The sequence below is a fragment of the Dipodomys spectabilis genome, unplaced genomic scaffold (assembly GCF_019054845.1).
Source record: "Dipodomys spectabilis isolate Male_0828 unplaced genomic scaffold, ASM1905484v1 ptg000108l, whole genome shotgun sequence".
Lineage (NCBI taxonomy): Eukaryota > Metazoa > Chordata > Mammalia > Rodentia > Heteromyidae > Dipodomys > Dipodomys spectabilis.
The window spans coordinates 4,182,450-4,207,482 of NW_024870785.1; the positions used below are offsets into that span (position 1 = coordinate 4,182,450).

Consider the following 25,033-nt stretch of genomic DNA (forward strand, 5'->3'; position numbering starts at 1 on the left):
CCTCCGACGGCCCCGCCCGGCCGCGGCCCCCGCTCCGCCCGCCCGGCCGCGGCCCCCAGGAGGAGGCGCTGACGCAGCAGCGTGGAGCCCGGGAATTGAGCGCCCCCGGGGGGTTCCAGCCGCCGGATTCCAGCCCGGCCGGGGCCTGCGGGCGCCCGGAGCCGCGCCGTCCGCGCCGCCCGTCCCGGTGAGCTGGGGGCCGGGGTCGGGGAGGGGGGGAAGGGGCGGGCGGGAGCGAGCCAGCGCGGTAGGCGGACTCGCGGCGGGGAGAGGACCGGCCGCCCGTCAGCGCGCCCCGCCGAGCGAGCGAGCGAGCGCGCCGCCGCCGCCGCCGCCGCCCCCGCCAGCCCGGGAGGGGACGGACGGACGGACGACGCGAAGCAGGTGCGGCCGCCCGCCCGCCCGCCTCCCTCCCCCGGGTCCGGCGGCGCCGCGGTCCCGCCATCGGGGAGCGAGCGCGGCGCGCCTCGAGGTGACAGCCCCCGGGGGCCGCCCGCCCCGCAGGCCGGGGTGGGTGGCGGCCGCGGGTGGCAGCTCGGCCGGGCGGCGGCGGCGCGGGCGTCCCGGGCTGCGGAGGGCGGGAGGACGGCCGGGTCGTCCCCGCCGCCGCGGCGGAGCCGGTTCTGTCTGCGCCGGGTGCGCGGGCGGCCAGGCCCCCGCCGCGCCCCCTCCCCCATCGCGGTCCCCGAGGCGAGGGGCCGCGGCCGGGGGCGGCGCCGCGGGATCGCCCGCGCGGGGCGGGGGGGGGCCGACCGGCGATGGCTACCGGGGGGCTCGGGGGTGGGGGCGGAGGGGGGCTCGGAGGCGAGCGGATCGGGGCTGGAGGGAAGGGAGGCGCCGCAGACGGAAGGGGACCGGTTCGAGAAGCGAGTGTGGGCCGCGGGAGGCCCGGCGGGGACCGTGCGGGGCGGCGGCCGCGTCCGAGGTGTGGGGCGGGCGGCGGGGGGGGGGGGGCGGGGAGGAATCGAAGTTGTCAGACCGCCTCCAAGTGACAGCGGGGACCCCGCGGCCAGGCCCGGCCCGGCCCGGCCCGCCCTGCCCCGCTCCTCCCGGCCCCGGGGGGCCCGGGTCAGGTCGAGCCGGAGGGCCCCGCCGGGCGGCGGAGAGCCGGACAAAGGCGGCGCCCCGGCGGGCGCAGGTAGAGGCGTCGGGCACGGGGAGCGGGTCCGAGGCGCCCACCCCGAGGGACCGGCGGCCGGCTCGGACTCTGCCCCCGGGGACCGCGGGGGGCCGGGGCGCCCGCCGCGAGGAGCTCGGTCGGGCCCCGGCTTCGGGCTCCAGCCACCGGCGGCCTCGCGGTGCTGGGAAGAGTGGGGTCGACTCGGCCACGGCGAAGGGGCAGGGGTGGGGTGGGGGGAGTGTGTGCACACGGTGCGCCCCGGCCTGGACAGGGGCGACAGGGCCCCAGGTCCTACCGAGGCCAAGGTGGTCAGCCGCTCTGGGGCCTGCCTGCTCTGGGGGAGCGGTGGGGGTGGGGATTCGGAGCCATCTCTGGGGTCCCCCCCCCTCCGGCCCCGGGGGTGCCCATTGTGGGCTGCACCTCGAGACTAGTTGGACCAGACAACTCCCCTCTTCAAGGGTGCACCTGCCATCCCTCAGCCACCGCCTTCAGCACTTTTCCTGAGCCAAGGAGGCGCCCACAGAGGGGAAAGCGGAGCTGAAATCCAGGCAAGACGGTTCAGGAGATTAAGAGCCAGGTTTCCAGTCTTCTCCTTTGTGCCACCGGAGACGTTTCCCCCCTCTCCCCCCTCAACCCCACCTTCACCTCCGGGTCTTCCACAAAAAGGAGCACAGGGCCTCAGAGGGCCACGTGTCTCGGAGGGACAGCCACTGCCCTTGGCCGGCTGGAGGACACTTGGGAGCCACCAGCTCCTGCTGTGAGTGTCTCCAAGTCTCCCGGTGGCAGCTCTGGGCTGGGTGGTGTTTACCCATTTGTAAAGCCCCACTGGGAGCTGTGGTGCCCACCTTGGTGCCGTGGTTGGCTGTCCACCTACCCTGAGAATGTGGCCTGTCAGCCCTGCCACAGTAGGGCACGGGGTTACTCATGTTCCTCCCCTGCCCCCCGCCCCCAAGGTCCAGCCCCCAGCCTGGGTTGAGTTGAGGCTGTGGGAGGGGGCGGGTGTGCTTCACTGGGGAGACTGCAGCGCTTCTGAGAGAGTTTAATTGCATGTGTACATCCAGAGGCTGAAGAACCTCGCTTTGTGTCCTCTGAGCGGCTACCTGTACGCCATTGCCTTTGGTGGCGCTCAGGGAGTGACCTGGTCTTGCTGCGTGGTGTAAAGCGGAGTTGCGAAAACCACATACCTTGTCTCTGGTAGGTTTCTTAGCTGGCAGCAGCCCCCATGCCAGTTGGATCTGTGTTTCGGGGTGCGCCCTGCGGGGTTGAGGCAGTAAGGAGAGTCTCTGTTGGTGACATCTCCCTCCCTGCTTCCTTTCTGGTGCCCGGCTGTCCCTGTGTCAGTCTGTGGCGGTGTTCTGTCCTCCTGCTCCCTGCTTACTCACGCTACCACACCATTTCCCCCCACCGCACCCCTGCCGCCCTCTCCCCCCACATTTGTGGTGCTTTCTCCTTTTCTCGCAGCCTCGGCCCAGTGTGCTGTCCCCAGGCTCTGTCCTCCGCAGGCGCTGCAGGCTGGTGGCTCTGCCCTTTGCTCCCGCCCCTCCCACCTTCTCCATTCCTCCCACTTGTCTGAAGTCTCCACTCCCAGTCACGGCAGGCAGCCCCCTCCCTTGACACACTGCATTTTCCAACCTGGTGTCTTCTTGAGAGGATTGTAGGATGGAAGTTTCTGAGGGGCAGGGACAATATGCACGTCCAAGGTGTTGCGGGTGTGTGTGACTGTGCCGGCGTTCCTCATCTGTAGTCTCCCTGTGTGTTTTGTTGAATGAATAAATGCAGTTGGCCGCTGAGTTGGGTGGGACAGAGGGGAAGTCCTTCCTTTGGCTTCTCTGGAAATGCTCAGTGTGGAGAGGTTGGGGTCTCGGGCCTTTCCTGTCCTTGGGCAGGTTGCGGGGTAGGGAGGGCTCACCTGGGATATTCGGCTGCTGCTTCTGCGACTCCTGCTGGTGGAGAGTCCCAGCCCTGTGGGGCTGCTCATGTGACACCATATAGACAGGAGTTGGAAAAGGGCTGTAATTCTGTTTTCCTCCTACCCTACTGGACGGTTCTCTGTCCCAGGCTTCGCTGTTCTTATGCAACTTTCCTTGTTGTCCATGCTAAATGAATCCATATGTTTTATCTCTTCTCAGTCCCGGTGTAAATGAGGGAGAAAGCATGATTCTGAGAGCAGAAGAGAAAAATAATACTGGGTCTGGTCCATGGATAGGACTTTAGGGTTCCTTTTGGAGGCTCCACAGAGCCCCAGAGCTATCAGAAAAGAAAGCTACAATCCCCAGAGCCAGCAGAACTTGGTTGGACTATGGGGGAAATGGGAAAGGGGACTGGGGACCAGCTCGAAGCTAGATGGTAAGGAAACCTTCTGAATCCACCCTTGCCCCCAGACCTCCCTTCTGTGCCCCATTTTGATGATTAATGGGCTAGCAGTTTCCTTTTAAGTGGGAAGGCCACCCCTCACAGTTGTCATGGCAATGTAGACCGCTCCCCTGTCAATTACAAGAAAAATCCCTACTACTGCTCTCCTCCTCCTCCTCCTCCTGTAGCAGGAGAAAAGCTGCCTTCCAGTGCCTGTCCTGGGTGCTGCCCTGGGCTGCTCTGCGCCCCAGACCTTCCACTAGTCCTGGGCCTTGCCTGAGCTTCATCCCAGCAAATCCCAGCGCTCCTGGAACACTTGGATCCAGGCGAGAAAAGCCTGTTTATACATCCACAGTGCAAACTAAGACCCAGGAAGGGCTCTCCCCTCTCCCTTTCTTTTGGATTAGGAGAGTGCTCGCCACCCTTTCCTTCATATTTAGAGGAATGAGTTAGTTAGGGAGCGTTTGACACCCACCAAGGAGATTTCAGCAGAACTCGAAGGGATTCCCGCTCCTTTACACTGCAGAAATGACTTCCTTTCATTCCTCCCCCCTCTGCCCCAGCATCCAGCGGGCTACAAGGTTTCCTCCTGGCCTTGCTCGGGCCACATCTGGCTTTGGTGCCCTGTCCCAAGGTGAGTCATTAAAGAGGGTGGGGGGGGGAGTTTCTAGTTGAGAAGTTGCCTGTGTTGAACTCTAAAGGCTGGCAGCTGAAGCTTCGGGAGTTTATGGAGCATTATACGAACAGCCCCAACATTAAAGGACCTCCTTTTTATGAATGGGCTGTGAAGAATGTAAATAAAGCAGCATCTCTCAATGGGGAAGCATTTTACATAAGCAGCACTACCCCGGCCCAAGTATTTATGGGAATTTGCTAGCACATTCTGGCAAGCCTTACTTCCTTTGTGAACTTGCCATTGTGTGTGTGTGTGGGGGGGACTTTAGAGGGACATGGAGAGAGTGTTTGGGTCCCGAGGGCAGGCCCAGCACACTTGGGCTCTGCAGATCTCCTGGCCTTCACTGGGTGGGGGCTGGCTCGGGGCTGAAATGCCTCTTCACTCTGAAAAGGTGGGGAAATCATAGGTAGTCAAGAGCACGTGGGAATGAGAAGCCTGGGCTCCTCACGCCTAGGGTTCTGCGACCCTGCAGCCCTGATCCCTCAGGTGGCCTGGACCTCCCCAGGTGGGGGCGTGGGGAGGTCTCCGTGATGGAATCCTGCCCGGTTTTATGGGAGGCACCTCACTGAAGTCAAATGGACTGGTTTGAATTTCAGCTCCTTTATGTCTCTCCAGCCCACCTCCTGGTCCTGCCACTAATGAGCAGTAAAATGTCTAAAAGGGAGGCAGAGGCGGAGCCGCCGCAGTGGGTTGCAGATGCCGGGGTAGGCCGGCAGAGCCGGACCAGCATCCTCGGTCCGAAAGCCGAGGATCCGAGTCACATCCAGGACTCTTTGTGGTGTCCTGGGAGCGGGGAGAGACGGTTGTCACCTTTCCCCTGTGGGAAACACCCTCCAGGAAGGTCATTCAACCCATTCTGTCCCTTTCCCCCATAAAAATAATGCTGTCTTGGGATCCAGTGTGTCGGTTTAATTCCCCCTGTCTGTGGTCGGGCGCGATTGCCTCTGCCTGGCTCATTGTCCACAGAGCCGAGTTCTGAGACCAGGTTGCCTGAATGAAAATAATCAAGTGAGTCGGTCCAAGTGAGGATTTGGAGTTAGACATTTTCTTCCTGGTTCAGTTCCTTTTCTAGGCAGTGTGGGGAGGCGAGGCGCGTCGCTCCCTGGCCTTGCTGTATCTTTCTTCTCCATGGGTAGTGTGTTCAGCTTCCTGCCACAGATGCCTTCTCAACTAGAGCTACCTGTCCAAAATGAGGGGGCTAGCTCTTGTTCCCAGGTGGTTTAGCGATTAGAGGTGGATCCTTTTCAGATGATATCCTTTTAGAGAATCTCTGCAGAAGTCGCGGGATGGTTAGTGTGCTGCTGATGCAGGCAACCCTGGCGTGCTTGCAGTGTCTCCCGGCAGTGGGGAGGTGCCCTGCCCTGCCAGGGTGAGGGGGTGTGTCTCACAGTATGGGCAAATACGCAAAAGAGTAAAAATGGCAAAGTGTTCTTCAGAGAAAATTGCAAATACTGGGGTTTATTTGCCAAGGGGCAGCCTATCTTGTCTGCAAAGTGTGGTGACAGATTGTTGGTCTTCATTGCTTCTGAGGGCAGGGGACGGGAAGTTCTGGGTAAGAAACATGCAGAGACATTTGACTTAGGAGCTCCTGCCACTTTCTAGCTCATAAAGGGGGTATGTAACAAAAGTGCATGTAAGAGTCCAGCGGGAACTTTGAGCCGATGTTTCTGTAAGAACTTGCTTTGGGTTTTTTGTTTTTGTTTTTGTTTTTTTGCTTTGTCTTGGGGCTTGAACTCTGGGCCTGGTCTCTGTCCCTGAGCTGAGCTCTTATCTGCTCCAGGCTAGTGCTCTACCACTTTGAACCACAGTGCCACTTCCGGTTTTCTGGTGGATAACCCGAGATAAGAGTCTCATGGAGGGGCTGGAAGGTGGCTCAGTGGTAGAGCGCTTGCCTTGCATGCCTGAGGCCCTGGGTTCGATTCCTCAGCACCACATAAGCAAAAAGAAAAAAGCCGGAAGTGGCGCTGTGGCTCAAGTGGTAGAGCGCTAGCCTTGAGCTGAAGAGCTGAGGGACAGTGCCCAGGCCCAGAGTTCAGGCCCCATGACCGGACCCAAAAAAAAAAAAAAAAAGAGTCTCATGGAGGGGCTGGAAAGTGGCTCAGTGGTAGTGCGTGCCTCGCATGCATGAGGCCCTGGGTTCGATTCCTCAGCACCACATAAGCAAAAAGCCGGAAGTGGTGCTGTGGCTCAAGTGATAGAGCACTAGCCTTGAACTGAAGAGATGAGGGACAGCGCCCAGGCCCAGAGTTCAGGCCCCATGACTGGCAAAAAAAAAAAAAAGAAGAGTCTCAGCCGGGCGCTGGTGGCTCACGCCTGTAATCCTAGCTACTCAGGAGGCTGAGATCTGAGGATCGCGGTTCAAAGCCAGCCGGGCAGGAGAGACCGTGAGACTCCTATCTCCAATAAACCACCAGAAAGCCAGAAGTGGCGCTGTAGCTCAAGTGGTAGAGCGCTCGCCTTGAGCTGAAGAGCTGAGGGACAGCGCCCAGGCCCAGAGTTCAAGCCCCACGACCGACCAAAAAAAAAAAAGAGTCTCATGGACTTCCTTCCTGCCCGGGCTGGCTTTGAACTGCGATCCTCACATCCAGCCTCCTGGGTAGCTAGGATTATACAGGCGTGAGCCACCAGCGCCCAGCAAAACTTGCTTTCTCGATTGAATCTTTTGTGGGACCACGTAGCCAGGCTGGCTTTGAACTCCGTACTCTCCCGCCTCAGCCTCTCATGGGTTGTGAGGTTACAGGTGTGTGACACTACACGACGCCATAGAAACAATTTTTTAAAATGATGTTTATGTTCCTTTGGCCAGCCCACAGATGGCATTTAAATGTCGAACATTTCCAATTCCTTTGTGGTGAAAATTCAGGAAGAGCTAGTAATGTGTTGAAATGGCAGTAATTAACAGGGGAAAAAAAAAAATAGAAGGCTTGTGATAATGCCCTGGCATCCTGTCAGCGAGGATGTGTGGGTTCTGGGGCTGACTCCCAGGTACCCTACCTCTGCCCTCATCCACAGCAGCCTGGTGACAGGTGTTGCTTCTCCTTCAGATGAGATGCTACGCGCTGCCTCCCGGGGCAGCCATGAGGGTGGGTGCAGTGGCGAACACCGTGTGCCAGGCTGGCCTGGGTCTCGGCCTCACAGGCCCCATCAGTAGTCCTGTTCAATCGAGGCCTCTGCGGCCTGCATCTCCAAGAGTCCCAGGGCCTGCACGCTCATGTGCCAACTCTGCTTCTTCCTTGCTGGCTTCACCCTCCTCTATCTGTGACCTTTGCCTTGATACAAGTGTGGCTAGTAACTAGTGGAGTGTTTCCGCAGGTAGCTGGGCAAGTTGGGAGAGAAGACTAGACCACTGAGAGCCCTGCAAGGTGTGAAGAGAGATTTCCTGATGTAACTCAGGGACTGCATCAGGTTTCCGAGGCACAGCGCGCCCCTGGGCAGTGGGTCGGAAGGCTCTTGTCTGGGGTAGAAATGCCGCGCTCCTCCTCAAATGGGACTAGAGAAGTATTGGAAGCATTCCATGCTTGGGGCTTTACAGGGAGGCTGCTCGGCTGCTGGAGTTGATGTGTGTGTGTATCGTGCGCTGCAGAAAAGCTTAGAAATCTGCAACCCTTTTCGTTTCGTGCATTTTCTTGGTCAGGGGTTTGTCAGCTGTGTGCGTCCAGCCTTGCTCATTCAGTAGACTTGTTGCATTGACTCTGGGGCTCTCCTCCCCATCCTGTGGGTGATGCTGGTCACTTAGGTGAGAGGTCCAAGCGCTGCCACTCTGGGCCCTGCCGTGCGGCATTGAGGTCTGCTCGCGGGTCTGCCCCTCGGGCTGGCACATTCAGGGTGGAGCGTGTTTGGGAAGTCGTGGGGTAGAGCTGCTATCGTGACTGGGCTGGCCACTGCTGGAGGTGGCACCTCTAGCTAGGCAAACTCTCTTGAGGTGTCTGTGTGTGTGTGCGCACGTGCTTGTTACTACATTTTTTTATTTTTTGTTTTGTCAGTCATGGGGGCTGAACTCTGGGCCTGGGCGCTGTCCCTCAGCTCTTCAGCTCTACCACTTGAGCCACAGCACCACTTCCGGCTTTTTTCTTTTTGCTTATGTGGTGCTGAGGAATCGAACCCAGGGCCTCATGCATGCGAGGCAAGCGCTCTACCACTGAGCCACCTTCCCAGCCCTGCTTTTCCGCCCCCCTCCCCCACCTTTGTAAGTTATGAGTCTTGAACTCAGGGCCTGGGTGCTGTCCCTGAGCTCTTTTGCTCAAGGCTAGTGCTCTACCACTTTGAGCCACAGTGCCACTTCCAGTTTTTTTTTCTTCTGGTGGTTTATTAGAGTTCAGAGTCTCGTGGACTTTCCTGCTCAGGCTGGCTTTCAACCATGATTCTCAGATCTCAGCTTCCTGAGTAGCTAGGATTATAGGCGTGAGCCATCAGCGCCAAGCTTGTTACTGCTCTTTGAGGTGGAGGTAGGTGTCTTACTGTCCACCAGACTGGCTTCCAGGCCACCAATCCTGGCCTAAAACTTTTTCTCTTCCTCCACCTCTTCCTCTTCTTTTCTCCTTTTCTCTTTTAAGTGCCAGGGATCAAGTCAGGGCCTATACACCCAGGCAGGCTGTAAGGATCTAGGCACTGTTCTGGTGATTGGATCACCATTCACTGTCCTTTGCTGCTACCAGGCCAGGTGAGCTGTTGAGGGTTCTCTTTCTTTTTCTTTTTAGATCGGTGGTGGGGCCTGAACTCTGGACCTGGGCGCTGTCCCTCAGCTCTTCAGCTCTAGGCTAGCGCTCTACCACTTGAGCCACAGCGCCACTTCTGGCTTTTTCTGCTTATGTGGTGCTGAGGAATGGAACCCAGGGCCTCATGCATGCGAGGCAAGCGCTCTACCGCTGAGCCACTTCCCAGCCCTGTGCTTTGTTTCTTTGTGCTGGTTGGTACTGGGGCTTGAACTCAGGGTGTGGGCTCCATCATATAGCTGTTTTCACTCAGGGTTAATGCTCTACCAATTGAGCCACAGTCCCACTTCAGTCTTTTTGTAGTTAACTGGAGATTTCTCAGTTTTCCTGCGCTAGCTGGCTTTGAACCGTGATGTTAACCTCCTGAGTAGCTAGGATTGCAGGTGTGAGCCACCATTGCTTGGCTTGAGATTTTTTTTTTTTTGGTTAGTCGTGGGGCTTGAACTCTGGGCCTGGGCGCTGTCCCTCAGCTCTTCAGCTCAAGGCGAGTGCTCTACCACTTGAGCTACAGCGCCACTTCCGATTTTCTGGTGGTTTATTGGAGATAGGAGTTTCACGGTCTCTTCTGCCCGGGCTGGCTTTGAACCGCGATCCTCAGATCTCAGCCTCCTGAGTAGCTAGGATTACAGGCGTGAGCCACCACCACCCGGCGGCTTGAGATTTTTTTGTTTGCTTTTTTTGTTTTGGTGTTGCTCTTGGGCCTTGAACTCATGGCCTGGGCGCTGTCCTGAACCTTTTTTTTTTTTTTTTTTCTACTTTGAGCTTTTTAGTAGTTGATGGGAGATAAGACTCTCATGGTTTTTACAGGGCTGGCTTCAAAACATCAGTCCTCATGTGTCAGTCTCCTGAGTAGCTAGGACTGCTGGTGTGAGCCGCAGGCTCCCAGCCCTGTTGAGATGTTTTTGGAGGATGTCACATTAGCAACACAAGGACTCCCCTGCCTGAAGACTTGAGCTTTGCTTGGCCCTTCCCCCATTCCTGTTTCACGTCTCCCAACCGCTTGGCCAGATCGGGAGGGCTTCTGGGTGAGTGGGTCCAGGAGCCTTGGGCTGGAGCTTCTATGCCTCCAGCTGCACCCATCCGTGGAGCTGAGCGGGGAGTGTGGAAGAAGATGCCTCTGTCCACCGCACTTTCCCGCATCCTCGTGTCATGCTAAGAGTTTCCCAGAGTGCAGCTTTCCCACTGGGCTTTCATGCTCCACACCGGGTGTGGCGGCGCTGCCCTGGGCTGGGCTTCGGGCCAGGCTGGCCACACTGTCTTGCCCCATCCTCTCCCAGTGCCCACTCCAGTTTCTCAGCCAGTGTGGTACTTCTCAGGGGGAAGGGAAGGAAGAGTGGTCTTGGGTTGAGCGCTCTCTACGCACCAGGCACTCTGCTAGGCACCTCACACACGCTCTTATTTAATGGAATCCTTACAACAGTCTGTAAACAAGGAAAGCCAACGTTAGAGTCCAAGCCCCTGACCACGCCCAGAGGCTCTGCAGCCGCCTGGTCTCCTGTGCGCTGCCGCCTGGGGGTGGCCCTGGTTGGCCTGATAGCCAAAGGTCACGAGATGCAGCAAGAAATGAGCAGCAGGTGCTCAGGCTTCTACTTGCCAGAGCGGTGCGCGGGGTGCGGGCGGGGTGGGGGAGAAGCTAGGGGAGCGCGCATTGCCTGAGGTTGGGACATGGATCTTTAAAGGAAGCCCCTAAAGACTGGTTTCTCTCTCTCTCTCCCTCCCCACCTCTCTTTTTCTCGGGTCGTGGGTCTTGAACTCTGGGCCTGGGCGCTGTCCCTGAGCTCTTCAGCTCAAGGCTAGTGCTCTACCCCTTGAACCACGGCACCACTTCCAGTTTTCTGATGATAAACTGGAGATAGGAATCTCAAGGACATTCCTGCCCCGGCTGGCTTTGAACCCCGATCCTCAGTTCTCAGCCTCCTGAGTAGCTAGGATTACAGGCGTGAACCACTGGCGCCTGGCTTAAAGACTGGTTTCTTTTGGATACGGTTACCATCTCGTTTGTTGAGTTTCTTTCTTAAAGCAGAACACAGTACTCTGCCCTTGCGGTCTCTTATTACTCTGCAGCTGGTAGATTCAGAGGGAGCCTTTTTGTCTCCTCACTCTCGGTCCCCACCTGTAGGAAGCGCCCTCCCTCAAGACGAGTGTTAGCGGTTCCCAACTGTATGAGGAAATTCTACCAACTCTGCTGTTACTTTTTTTTTTTCCTTGCCAGTTCTGGGGCTTGAACTCGGCCGGGGTGCTGTCCCTGAGTCTCTTGTGTTTAAGCCTAGCTCTCTACCATTTGAGCTACCATGGCACTACCAGCTTTTTTCTGAATAGTTTAGTGGAGATCAGAGTCACATGGACTTTTGGAACCTTGATCCTCAGATCTCAGCCTCCTGAGGAGCTAGGATTACAGGCCTGAGCCACGGGCAGTAGGCTTACTTTAGTCTGTGTGTGTGTGTGTGTGTGCGTGTGTGCGTGTGCGTGCGTGCGTGTGCGTGCATGTGTGTGTGTGCGTGCGCGCACGCTTCTGTCCGGGCTTGAACTCAGGACCTGTCCCTGAGCTCTTTTTGGTCAAGGCTAGCACTCTACCACTTGAGCCACAGCTCCATTTGGGGCTTTTTAAGTGATTAACTGAAGGTAATGGTTTCATAGATTTTCCTGCCTGGATTGGCTTTGAACTGCCAATCCTACCATCACAGCCTCCTACATAACTAGAATTACAGGCGTGAGCAGCCTGTACCCGGCTGTTAATCTCCTTGAACTTGCTTATCTAACAGAGAGAGAGAGTCTATAGTCTTGTTAGAATTGCCCATTGTTACAGCAAGGATCTGCCTACCTTAGTTTTGGCTCTGGAGCTGGAAGTAAGCGGAGGTTCTGCTTCTTTGGGTACAGTTCTGGGGCTGGGCTAAGCTGTCCATACCAGGAGTAGCCAAAGGTAGCAGCGTTTGCTGGACTAATGACTCCCTGCTCCCCCCTCCCCCCCCCAGGTTGTGGGCCTGGCTCCAAGGGTGGCCACTAACTACTTATTTTTATGTTGGAGGGGCAGTCCTGGGGCTTGAACTTGGCCTGGGCATTGTCCCTGAGCTTTTTTGCTCAAGGCTAGGGCTCTACCACTTGAGCCACAGCGCCATGTCCAGCTTTTTGGTGATTAGTTGGAGGTAGCAGTCTCCCAGACTTTCCTGCCAGAGCTGGCTTTGAGCTGAGATTCTCAGATCTCAGCCTCCTGAGTAGCTAAGATCACAGGTGTGAGCCACTGGCGCCCGCCTACCACTTAGGCTTTTTTTTTTTTTTTTTTTTTTTTTTTGGGGTCCGGTTGTGGGACCTGAACTCTGGGCCTGGGCACTGTCCCTCAGCTCTTCAGCTCAAGACTAGCACTCTACCACTTGAGCCACAGCACCACTTCCGGCTTTTTTCTTATATGGTGCTGAGGAATTGAACCCAGGGCCTCGAGCATGCAAGGCAAGTGCTCTACCACTGAGCCACCTTCCCAGCTCCCCACTTAGGCTTTTGAGACGCTCAAAATCAACCCTGTGTGCCCTGATGGGTCAGGCCAGTTCTTTTGGTTGCATGGAGAATCGAGTGCCTGACACAAGGGAGGCGAAGTGGGCACCAGGGAGGTGGGGCTGGTGGCAAAAGCCACTGCTTTCTTCCTGGGCAGTGCCCAGGGTCAGAGCCCTGTGCTCCTGGAACCAAGACTTCTCCTGCCCCTGTGGATGCCAGCAGTGAGGTGCTGCCGGCCGAGCCCGTGGTGCGCCCTCCGACCCCGTCTTGAGTCTGGGTCTGCACTGACGCTCTCGCCAGGCTGAGTGCTGAGCGCACACAGCCCGTCCACCCCACACCGGCTCCACGAGGGACGCGGGCTCCGCCCTTGCTGCCGGACACTCGCGAGTTCCTGTGGAGCAGCGGCGCAGCAGAGCTGAGGCGCAGGCAGGCTGGGGCCGCCTCCTGGCCCTCGAGGCTGGCTTTCCACTGCAGCTGCCTGAGCTCTTGCTGGGGGGCGTGTGCAGGGGGGGGTGCTGCTCTGTGGGGCCACAGCCCCGCCACCGTCTGGAAGTAAGTGTTTCCCTTCCATGTGAGGAACCTCTGGTTCTGAGAATAGGAAGTTGGTCGCTCACAAAGCAGTGCCAGCATTTCTTCTTTTGCCATGCTGGGATTGGAACCCAGGACCTCTTGCGTGGTATCCCCTGAGCTAAAGCCAGAGCCGGGTCCGCCTGCCTCAGACCTTTGGTGGTTTCTGCTTTTGGTTTTTAAGAGCTTCGGCACCTTTACCTGGAGTTACCGCACGGCCTTGGCAGCGGTCGCCCCTGTCCTCCTGAAGTGACAGCAGCTCAGTTTGAAGGAGAGGGGAGGAAGTGGCGCTGTAGCTCAAGTGGTAGAGCGCTCGCCTTGAGCTGAAGAGCTGAAGGACAGCGCCCAAGCCCAGAGTTCAAGCCCCACGACCGACAAAAAAAAAAAAAAAAAAATAGTTGAGTGAAGGAGAGGGGAGCGCACCCGTGTGCTCCTGCTGCTCTTCCTACCTGGCAGCAGGGTCAGGAAACCCCTTTCGGGGAGGGAGGTAAAGCTTGGGCTAATTGTGTGACATCAGCTGGAATTGGAAGGCGGTGGCCTCGGTGGCCTCGCTGGCTCTGGACCAGGTGACACCTTTGTTTACTCAAGATCCCTGACCGCTCTCCTTCCACTGAAGACAGTTTCAAGTGCAGCGTTCAGAAGCCTCTAGGAGAGGATTTGGAAGAGCAGCTCGCCCTGAGAGCCCCAGGATGAGTGTTGGGGGTAAGAGCAGAGCAGGGCACTAGCTAGGGGCCTCTCCCTCTCTCCCCCCCTCTCTCTCTTCCCCCCACTTCCTCCCCCCCCCCCCCCTCAGGCTGCTTGTCCGAGTAATCTGTGCTCTGCCCTGCTTTTGAGGTCCCTACCCTCACCTCCCTTTGCTCCTCACTGGGACCCTCGGGCCAACCCCCGCCCCACGTCCCTTGCTGGAGAATTTGGGGTGGGGTGCTGTGCTGTGCGTGGGAAGACAGGGCCACTCAGCCTTTTCTTCCTCTGTGGGGACAACTTCCAGCCCGGGTTCAGGCAGTACCAAGGCCCAGCTCTGCCCTGACAGTTCGCCAGGCTCTGGTGTCCCCTCTGCTTGCGACTGTGGTGTGTTCTTGGGGTACAGATGGCCTGTCTGCTGGCTCTCACCCGTGCTCGCGGGGATTGGAGGCTCAGCTGATCTTAGGCTGGGGGGCTCTCTGGTCTGCCACTCCTCAGGGAGGCCGTTCAGAGCCCAGGACAGTCAGACTGGTTTTCTCCAGCCATCAGCAGTTTGGCCTGGCTAGGTGAGAGGTAATCTGCCCTGGGGGAGCCCCTCCTAGGACCCTTTTCCACAGGGGCCTGGATCACCTGTGCCTGGAAGGACGGAGCTTCCAGGTCGGAGCAGGGCAGTGCTGAGGGCACCGGTTCTCTTGCTGGCTGGCAGTGATAGGAAGTTCCCGGAGGAGCCATGTCAGTGGGGGGGCCTGCAGGGGGACCGGCCAGGCCGGAACTGGAGCCAGGCCTGCCGCTCTCCTGGATGGGCTTCCCCCAAGCAGCCCAGCCCGGGCACCCCTCCGGGTTGGAGGGTCCCTGACAGGCCAGAGCACTTCACCCAGCCCCACCCCAGGGAGAAGCCACTGCCAAGATTCTCACAGGCGCTTCAAAGCGTGACTCACACAAGCTCCCACACAGCAGCAGACCCCGGGCTGCCTCCCGACAGGACACATGAAAGCCGGGAGTTGTTGTGCAACGTACTCTGATGACCTGGGGTGTTTTTAGTGGGTGACAGGTTGGCAGATTCCGGGGAGTTTAGGAGGAGGCTCCTGGGGCTGGTTTGGTCTGGGATTGGACCATGTGTGCGATGGCCCCCTGGGGGGAGCGCTGCCCCCGAGGGACGACCACCGTGCTGAGTGAGAGATGGCGAGAGAGAACTGGCTTCTGAAAGCCGTGCCTCTCCCTCCCACCTGTGCCCTCTTGGGACTTTCAGGGTGCTGAGAGAAGAATCGAAGCGAGGGCAGGTGTCCCCAGACCGGCACTGCCCATCGGCCAGCCCCTGCCCAGCCCGCTGCCGGGGAACAGACCGGCTGTCTTTCCACGCGCATGGCCTGCGCTGGCTTTCTTCCTGTCCACCCCCCCCTGCTCTGTACTCATGTCCGCGTCCTCAAAGGCCGCAAGCCCAGGTGACCTCAGCCTTGGCCCCAGCTGGTCCCAGACCCAACTACTCTGGAGCTTGGGGCCTGTTGAGGGGTGTCTTACCAGCTCAGCTGCACACTCTGCTCATTCTCAGCCTGCAGCCTCCTTGGAGCCGGGGAAGGGGGGTGCAGGGGGGGGACGGACCTCAGCGCATTTCTAGGAAATACAGATGTGCTGTGCTGCAGCTTGCAGCTTCCGCCTGGCTCCTCTACCACCTCTGGCACTGTGCGTCCTGGTCTGAGCAAGGCCCGTAGGACATCGGCCTTTGGGATGCTCTGGAGGGTGGAAGGCGGCATTGCTAATGAGCACGCTGGGACAGCCGGCCACCCCGATGCAGGAGGAAAGGCTCTGAGGGAGCCCAGGGGAGGCCTGCGGTTTTGGGGATGAATGGATGCGCCTTCTGTGCCTGGCGTGCCTGGGGCCAGATCGCGGGACAGTAGTGAGTCCTCCCATTTTGCCAGAACAGAATCTGGCATGTCCCCCCCCCCCCCCCCTCCAGTCTGCCAAGTCCTGTCTCAGGGGTGAAGGTTGCCCACGCGCTCTCAGCACGCGGCCAGCACGGCCTGGGAGCTCGGGCTCGGGCTCACGGGGTTAAGTCCTGGCCCTGCTGGGGTGAGCGTGGGGAGCCCTGCCTGCTGGGGTGAGGGGGAATCACCGGGCTCCCTGGTGAGGGGCACTGCTCCTGGCACCTCTGGCACCTCCCTGGGCAGTTGCTCTGCTTTGGATTGCAGAGCAAAGAGTGAAGAGCGCTGACCTCTGACCTCGAGCGACAAGCACCGTCCTGCGAGGCAGTTCCGAGCCGCCTTGCCGGTATGGCAACACTACTCTCGGAGCACAGCCACGGGGCTCCGGTCGCCCCAAGTTTGTAGCGAAGGGTGTTTGCCACACAGTGACGAGAGTAGGCCTGGTCACGGGCATTTTCTCAGGCGCCCTGGACTCCGTGTCCCCTCTCCTGCCTGTTGCCTGACTCTGGCTGCCAAGAACCGCGGGGCGGGGCGGGCGGGGCGGGCAGCGCGTCTTCTGAGTGTGTCTGGTCTCCCCTGGGCGCCCGCGCTTCATTCGGGTGATCTTTCCTGGAATCCGAACCAGATGAACTGGGCTGGCGGAGTCCTTCCCAACCCCGGGCTCGCCAGAGCCAGGCTGCCCGGCTCAATGGGCCAGGTAGACCTGGCTCTCCCAGCGCCCGGAGACAGCTCCCCTTCGCCACCCACCTCGCACCGATGGCGTCCAGTCTCTGATGCGGGGGGGGGGGGGGGGGGAGCGGGTGCTTCTGAAGGGCTTGATGGGCTCCCGCCGCTCTGTTCCCGTCTGTGTCGTGCCTGGCATGAGGAGCAAAGACAAGAGGAGGAGGAGAGGGGTCCACTTTGCCTCCACTTCCTCCGCTCCGGGTGTGCCTGGTGCCTTGGCTTTCCAGCCTTCCTCAGTTCACAGAGGAGGGGGAGGGGAACATCCCCTGCATGGCTGCAACAGACTAGAGACGGACAGACAGACTCACTGCGGGCAAGGCTGGGGCGGGAAGCAGGTGGGGCTGGGCTCTGCTCACTGCCTGCCTCGTGTCCCGCAGGTTGGAGGGACCCCATGACACACACTCGGAGGAAGTCCCTGTCCTTGCTGAGTTCTGGCTCTGCGGACCAGCAGGAGCCCCTGCAGATGGAAGGCAGCAGCACGGAGCAGGGGGCCGAGGGCGTGGAGCCCGGCCGGCCAGCGAGCCCCGCGCACCTCACAGGGCGCCGCAAGAACTACCCGCTGCGGAAGCGGCCCCCGGTCCCCGAGAAGCCCAAGGCCTGCAAAGTGCTGCTGACCCGCCTGGAAAGCGTGTGCGGCCCCCGCAGCGCCGACGAGGCCGACGAGCTGCCCCCCGACCTGCCCAGGCCCCCCAGCCCCGCCCCGTCCGGCGAGGACGCCGGCCTGGTGCAGCCCCGCAAGCGGCGCCTGGCCTCCCTCAACGCGGAGGCCCTCAACAACCTGCTGCTGGAGCGGGAGGACGGCAGCCTGGCGGGCACGCGCCGCCCTGGCCGCGGAGACTCCCACCGCGCCCGCGACCGCGCCCCCAGCGGCTGGGCCGCCTCCAAGAAACGACCGCGGCTGGGAGAGGCGAGTCGGGACCTGTCCCCAGAGCCAGCCTCGGAGGAGGGCACCCGCCGAGAGGGAGACCCCGCGCCCAAGAGGCTGGCCAGCCTGAACGCAGCCGCCTTCCTGAAGCTGAGCCGCGAGCGGGAGCTGCCCCTTCGGCCCCCTCGGGCCCCGGCGGAGGCAGAGGGGCGATCCACCGAGCCTCCGGCACCCAAGGTCCTGCGGCCCAAGTGGGCCAAGGTCAACGGCAAGAACTATCCCAAGGCCCGGCAGGGGGCCGACCCCGGAGAGGCCGGCGGCCCGCCCGGCTGGCAGGAGCATCCTGACGAGCCCCGGCCATCTGCGACTCCATGCGGGCCTTCCGCGCAGCCCCCCTGCCAGCCCCTGAGCAAGGCCCTGGAGAGCCCCGTGGGGCAGCGTCCCCACCTGCCTCTGCTCATGGGTGGGCAGGCAGCCCTGAAGCCGGAGCCTGGGCGTCCGGGCGAGGAATCGCCGGCCCCCAAGCAGGAACTGCACCAGCCCTCCTTCCCTGTACCTCAGCTGTCCCCCCTGCCCATGCCCGGCAACCCCGCCGACTACAGCGGCCTGTGCGCCGGGCCTGAGCTCACGGCGCTGGGCAGCTTCTACCTGTACTGTGGCCAAGATGGGCTGCAGTGTGGGGGCTACTCCCCCTGCCCCATGCTCCCCGAGGGGAAGCTGTCCCCGGTGGCCGCCCCCACCGAGGGGCTCCTGCTGGCCCCAAGCTCAGTGCCTTCAGGCACCCCTTTCCAGCACCCACCCTGGAGCTCCTCTCGCTACTGCCCCAGCGAGAAGACGGGAGCCAACGGCTATAGCATCTGCGGCGTGCTGCCCCTGCCTCTCACCCACATCGGCACTGCCTGTGGCGGCTCACCCTACAGAATGCCTTTCGCAGCAGGTAAGGCGAGGACCTGCTTGGTGTCCCAGAAGACCCCGGGGCTGGGCTCTGGGCAGGGGGCTCTTTGGGGGCAGAGCGGCGGCGGAGATGCCGTGCCCTGGCCTTTGGCAGCAGTGCCCCCTTCGTGGGGGCAGCCGTCTCCTCCCCTTGCTGGGATTCCCGATGGTAGACTTTTTTTTTTTTGGTCGGCCATGGGGCCTGAACTCTGGCCTGGGCGCTGTCCCTCAGCTCTTCAGCTCAAGGCGAGCGCTCTACCACTTGAGCTACAGCGCCACTTCCGGTTTTTTAGTGGTTTATTGGAGATAGGAGTCTCACAGTCTCTCCTGCCCAGGCTGGCTTTGAACCGCGATCCTCAGATCTCAGCCTCCTGAGTAGCTAGGATTACAGGCGTGAGCCACCAGCGCCCGGCCCCGATGGTAGATTCTTAAATGCTGAGTTAAATCCGGAACTCCCTCCCGTGTCCCCTCGAGGGAAACTGCATTCTTTGGGTTCCGGGACCATCAGGCACTTAGAGGACAGCCGGTGGTTCGGGGGTTGGAAATGGTGCCAGCTGCCCTGAGGCTGTGGTGCTGTGGCCATACAGACCTCGAAAGAGAGCCGGTTCCCGGCCGTGGCATCGCCTGGCCAGGCATACACACGCCGAGCAGCACTGCGGCTCTGGTGTCTGTCGCTCTCACGAGACCCGGACACCTGAATGGCTTGTGCCCGGGGGTGGGGCAGCCCGGCCTGCCTCCTGCCGGCCTTCCCAGCTTCTGGGTCGAAACGAGGTGACCTGGGCCAGGCTGGCTTTCAGGCCTGCCCGCTGCCGCCGCTCCCCTCCCCCTCCCCCTCTCATAAGGGGTCTATAAAACAACTTTTATAGACCACTTGGTTCTGGCCAGACTGGTTGTTTCAGGTTCTGGCATGAGTTAGAGATTTAAGAAATGAGAGCAGCTGCTGCTTGGGCCTTTTCCTTTGGGGGCCACTCCCCATGCCTAGACCCCTGTCCCTCAGCCTCAGCAACAAGGCCACAGGAAGCAGCATGTGCCAAGAACCACCAGAGAGGCCAGAGACGTGTAATTAGGCACAGAAGCCGGAGCCACACCCCCTCCACTTCGCAGTGTGACCTGGGACAAGTCTTCCCCGCCTCAGTTTCCCCGCCTGCCAAGCAGGAGTCAACAGCCCCTGCGTGGTAGACCGGTACTCGTGAACTGAGTTCACGTTCCCAGGGGAGGCAGCCAGGAAGGGCTGCGTGGCCATCCACAGCTCTGTGTAGCGATGCACCGAGGGGCCGCGGGGCTTGCCTGAGGTCACGTGGCTGGTAGTGGCAGGCGTGGGACTCTTCCCAGCCTGTCCGAGTCTGGCAGCCCTGGGGAAGCCGGAGTCAGAGCCGGCCGAGCCGGCCCCACTGTTCTTCTGTTAGCTAGAGGGGAGAGCTGGCCGCTCCCCAAGGTGAAGAAAGTGACCCCGCCACCCAACAGTCGCTGACAGTCCCCTGTGGAGGGCCCTGTGTTTCCTGTCACCCCACTGGCCTTCCGGCCGCCCATGAGGAATTGGGCTGGGGTGTTGGGTGGGAAGGAGGCTCTGGAGGCAGCTGCACCCCCTACCCCCCTCCTTCCCCCCTTCACCCGCCTTCCTCCCGCTCTCCTGTCTCCTAGACGGCTGCAGGTCCCTGGGCCAGCTGGAATTCCCTCTCCCGGAAGCTGGCCACCCAGCCTCGCCGGCCCACCCCCTCCTGGGATGCCCTGTCCCCAGCGTGCCCCCCGCGGCGGAGCCTGTTCCCCACGTCCAGACACCTACCTCGGAGCCCCAGACGGTAGCCCGCGCCTGCCCTCAGAGTGCCAAGCCTCCCAGCGGTTCCAAGTCGGGCCTGCGCACGGGCGCCGGCTGCAGACACACGGCCCGCAGCAAGGCCGCCCGCAGGCCCAGTCACCCCAAGCAGCCGCGGGCCCAGCGCCCGCGCCCCCGCCGCCGCCGCCGCACCAACGGCTGGGTTCCCGTAGGAGCCGCGTGCGAGAAGGCCGTCTACGTGCTGGTGAGTGCCCACGCCCCGCCCGCCCGGGGAGCGGGACGGGCCCCCGCGCCGCAAGGACCCTGGCAGGGTGGAAAGGTCAGCTGAAATGTCCAATACGTAGCGCAGCCCAGCCTTGAGCCCGGGATTCTCAACCGCAGTCCCCCGAGGGCTGGGACGCAGGCGTGTGCCGCCGCACCCACCGCTTCTTAAATTTGACCCCAGAGTGAAGCTAAGCACCTGGTGCGTTAGCCCTGGAGTCCCCAGCGCCGTCCCCCGTGGTGAGGGTCCCTCGTCCTATCGTTACCCCCCACTTACAAAGGAAGAAGCGGAGACTTGGCGGCAGGTCACACAATTTGTCTAAGGCAGAGCTGTTTACAGTGGTGGTTTAAGGTTCCAACCCGGGCCGTCCCATCAGAGCAGGCGCGCTTCGCTGGTGCTGCCGTGCTTGGAGAGACCCGCCGCCAGGGTGTGGATCGGAAGAGAGCTTTGCGCTGTTTTCCCACCCCGTTCCCAGTCCTGTTCTATTCCTATTGCGTACCCCGTCCTTGCTCAAAGCCGGGCTTAGAGGGGTCCAGCGCTTAGACATGAAGAGTGGTTAGCTATCTTGAAAACAGACCTCCCTCCCTCCCTCCCTCCCTCCCTCCCTCCCTTCCTTCCTATCTTCCTTCTTTCCTTCCACTCCTCCCTCCCTTCCTCCTCCCTCCTCCCTTTTCCCCTTCGCTCCACGTTGGGCTGTGAAAGCCCATTGGTGGTGTGGGTTCATCTCCTAGGATGAGCCGGAACCAGCCATCCGGAAGAGCTACCAGGCAGTAGAGCGGCATGGGGAGACCATCCGCGTCCGGGACACCGTCCTCCTCAAGTCAGGCCCAAGAAAGACATCCACACCTTATGTGGCCAAGATCTCTGCCCTCTGGGAGAACCCCGATTCAGGTACCCCTCCCTCAGGCCAGGAGCTCTGAGCCGTGGTCAGCCCGTGCCTGCAGTTTGGCGCAGCACAGGTCCCCTCTGTTCCCAGCAGCGTCTGCCTTCCCTCCGCCTGCGGCTGTGTGCCCTAGAGGCTGTGCCAGGCTTGAAGGCTGGGTTGGATCCATCCATTCGCTTTCTACCCCCAGGCCGGGGCACCTGTCAGCGCCCTCTCCCCGGTGCCCTCCGGGCCACTGAATGCTTGGCTAGGGCTGGAGGTGCGGGGGCTACGGCCCGCAGAATCCAGGCGCGGAGGTTGGTCTAGCCTCGCGGGCAGGCAGCCAACCAACCTCTCTGCCTGCTCCGGGCACCTGGGGTTGCCAGCTCTAGCCATGATCTCTTCTCTTGTCCCCCAGGGGAGTTGATGATGAGCCTCCTGTGGTATTACCGGCCTGAGCACTTACAGGGGGGCCGCAGCCCCAGCATGCACGAGGTGAGCTGCCTGGCGGGGTGCAAAACCACGTGTAGTGGCCCTGAACAGTGGTATGTGGGCGAGGGCAGCATGCGATGGTATTTTCCTGGGTTCTCCAAGACCTCAAGAACCTAGGGAAGGGCCTGGAGTTTTCCTCGGCCACCGCCGGATTCACATCTCAAAGGGAACAATGACCTAAAGAGACACATGCAGCACCCCTGGAGGGCTGGGGGTGCCAAAATGGAAGTGATGGTTCCCAGCTGTAGGCACAGGGAGGAGCAGCTGTCTACCCACGTCACCCCTGCACCGCCCGGCACCCTGAAAGCTGACGGCCTTCCAGGCCCACCTTTTGTTCCCTTTCCTCTCGTGGGGTCTGCATCTAGTGGGAAGATGGGGGACAATTTGCATTTCCTTCTCTGGCCGGGGGTTGCGGGGGGTGGACAGCCAGGGTGGAGACGTGGGCCCGCTGGAGTCACTTCTACCCAGTGTGAGCGTTAGGAGCCCAGGAGGAACGGCCAGGTGTGCCGAGCCACCGCACTGTGGAGCGGGGCGCTCTTCCTGGCTCCAATACCCATGCCCCTGCTGTCTCCTTTTGAGCCTTTGCAGAATGAAGTGTTTGCGTCACGCCATCAGGATCAGAATAGTGTGGCCTGCATCGAGGAGAAGTGCTACGTGCTCACCTTCGCCGAGTACTGCAGGTGGGTGGTGTCTGCTGCCCTGGTCCCGGAGGACCCATTCACTCACGCACTTACAGCACTCGGGCCGGGAATGTGGCTTAGTGATAGTGTGCTTGCCTGGCATGCATGAAGCCCTCAGTACCATAAAAACAAAAAGCTAGACGTGACATAGTGCTCGTTTTGAGCAAAAGAAGCTCAGGGACAGTGCCCAGGCCCTGAGTTCAAGCCCCAGGACTGGACCACCCCCCCACACCCCAAAAAAAAAATAATTTTATTACCTACAATCTGCTGCTGCCATTTGATTTGTTTTTGTTTTTGTGGTGGACCTAGGGCTTGAACTCAGGTCTGGGATCTGTCCCTGAACTACTTTTGCTCACAGGTAGCGCTCTACTACTTGAACCACAGCACTACTCCCAGTTTTCTGGTGGTTTATTGGAGTTAAGAGTCTCATGGTCTGGGCTGGGAAGGTGGTTCAGTGGTAGAGCGCTTGCCTTGCGTGCCTGAGGCCCTGGGTTCAATTCCTCAGCACCACATAAGCAAAAAAAAAAAAGCCGGAAGTGGTGCTGTGGCTCAAGTGGTAGAGCGCTAGCCTTGAGCTGAAGAGCTGAGGGACAGCGCCCAGAGTTCAGGCCCCATGACCGGACCAAAAAAAAAAGTCTCACGGACTTTCCTGCCTGGGCTGGCTTTGAACTGTGATCCTCTGAGTAGCTAGGATTCTAGGTGTGAGCCACCGGTGCCTGGCTCTGACCTTTTTCTTTAAGACAACATGTACCCACCTACCCCCTTATGGGAGATGGCACAGTGATCAGCAGGCGGTGTGGAGGGAAGCAGGGAAGCCCCCGAGAGGTGCACTTGCAGGCAGTGGAGCAAGTGCATCTCCAGGGACAGGCTGGGAGCGGCGCCGCCCCGGGGTGCAGGGCAGGGAAGGGACTCTGTCTTCCTGCAAAGATGGCTGGGGTAAAGACAGTGCGTGGTCTGTCGCTGCAGATTCTGTGCCATGGCCAAGCGCCGGGGCGAGGGCCTTCCCAGCCGGAAGACGGCGCTGGTGCCCCCATCCTCGGACTACTCGACTCCGCCACACCGCACCGTGCCCGAGGACACAGACCCAGAGCTGGTGTTCCTTTGCCGCCATGTCTATGACTTCCGCCATGGCCGCATCCTCAAGAACCCTCAGTAGCGTCCTCATGCCCACACGGGGGGGCTGCCCTCGGGCAAGTGGGGCTCGGGGCTGGGGGTACTGCTTGAAGCACAGCACTTGGTTTAAGGGGCCACGGGGTCCTGAGGTTGCCGGCCTGTGGTTTTCCTGGGAGGGGGTGGGAGGGCAGGGCCCCCCGTGGGTTCTGGGTCTTGAGGGGAGGAAGGAGAGGCCAGGTACAAAATCAGCGCCCTCAGCTTGGCCCAGGGTGCCTCTCTGCCGTGCCCTGGGTGGAGACTCCCGAAGAATCAGTCTTCCCTGAGGCTGGGCCAAGGCTGAGGGACATGCACCAAGGAAGGGCAGGGGCGAGGGGGATGGGTAAGGCCCTTCCAGAACCAGACAGACCCTTCTGCGGCCTCCCCCCCCACCCCCCACCCCCGGCCCTCCCAGGGGAGCGGAGCCAGCTTTACCTCACCCACTGTGACCCACTGCTTCCTGTCAGCCTGGATCAGGCGCTCCCGATCCTAGCGCAGCTCTGGGCTTGTTCTTCGCAGCGTGGAGAGCCACAGTCCAGCTTCCAGAGCGTCGACTTCCTCTTCCTGGACTGGGGGCCTTGCCCTCGCTTCGCTCCTTTGCCCCTGCAGTAGCCACTGGCGCTGGGTCCACGTGACCTGGCCCCGGAAGTCCGAGGCGGCCCGCTGTGGCAGCAAGCCCCCTGTCTGCCTCTCTTGAGGGACACGCAGCAGGTCTGGCTTCGCAGAAGGTTGCCTGGTGAACTTGGGATTGGTCGGCGTCGTGTCCGGGAGGGCTCGGGGGCGGGGCAAGGAGAATTGCTACCTGATTTGTTGAAGATTTTTCCTCTTGCCTTACACTTGGAGGTCCTGGGAAACCTCCTGCAGAACTTCACGCGGGACTCTCGAAGCCACACCCACCCGAAATCAAAACCAAAGGAGTGCTGTGGCTCCCCTTGGCGGTTCCCCCTTCCCCTAGTCTTTTGTAGATTGCACTAATTCCCATCCCAGTGAGAATCAACACTGTATCAGTACACAGACCTGCTGAGCCGCGGCCACTCGCTGGGAGCTGAGAACCTGCATTTTCACTTTGTTCTTGCTGCCCAGAGGCCCCGTTAATCTTGACTGGTTAGGACGCTCACCACCCTGTCGTCCTCCCCTGGCCTAGGTAGGCCCTGGCCCCGGCTCTCTCCAGAGGGGCTGGAGGCCTGATTATTTCCTGTTTGTACCAAAGAAGAGCATGGTGAGGAGAGGAGTGGGGGCTGTGGCTTGGGCCGGGTGTCGGGAAACTGGTTACTCATCCACCCCAAAACAGAAGCCAAGGAGAGTGGCACTGGCTCCTCAGGACGGGGGAACGCGGGCCCAGCAGGCTGGGAGGTGGCACTGGATGAAGATAGTCTGGCAGGGGCGCAGAGGGAGGTGGAAGAATCCTGGGGGTGCCCCCAGTGGCCCTGGAGCCCTGCCCTGATCCTTAGAAACGGGTTGTTCCTGATTGGTCATCGAGTTGGGGAGGCCAGAGGGCTTCCGCGCGCCTGGCGGGAAGGGCCTTGGGTCTCTGTACTGAATAAGCTGTTCAGAGGAAGTGGGGGCCAGCTGGAAGAAGTGGGGGGCAGTAAGGGGTTGGTGGGGTGGCCAGGGGAGCCCTGGAGGGCCAGCCCCGGTGCTTTCCTGTTTCCGGGGTTTGCTGAGGAGGCCTCCCTCACCCTTAGAAGAGTTCCAGCCCCCACCCCCTCGTGGGAGGCAGGGGCTACTGCCCAGAACTTAACGCTTTTAAAACTCTTAGATGTGGAAATATTTTTTCGAA

The 25,033-nt window shown here is 60.5% G+C and overlaps 1 protein-coding gene across 3 annotated transcripts; it reads left to right on the top strand.

The window, feature by feature from the left end:
- The first annotated feature begins 33 nt into the window (after positions 1-33).
- On the top strand, positions 34-23,639 carry Bahd1 (bromo adjacent homology domain containing 1). Of its 3 annotated transcripts, XM_042687955.1 has the most exons (8): positions 34-187; positions 16,614-18,038; positions 19,676-20,052; positions 20,802-20,961; positions 21,351-21,427; positions 22,004-22,104; positions 23,071-23,261; positions 23,300-23,639. In XM_042687955.1, the coding sequence occupies exons 2-7, from the start codon at positions 16,628-16,630 to the stop codon at positions 23,258-23,260; spliced, it is 2,316 nt and encodes a 771-aa protein (XP_042543889.1). In that variant the 5' UTR covers positions 34-187; positions 16,614-16,627; the 3' UTR covers position 23,261; positions 23,300-23,639. The 3 variants fall into 3 exon arrangements, with proteins under 3 accessions (XP_042543889.1, XP_042543888.1, XP_042543890.1); XM_042687954.1 differs by having other exon boundaries at positions 23,071-23,639; XM_042687956.1 differs by having other exon boundaries at positions 22,013-22,104; positions 23,071-23,639.
- The last annotated feature ends 1,394 nt before the right edge of the window (positions 23,640-25,033 follow it).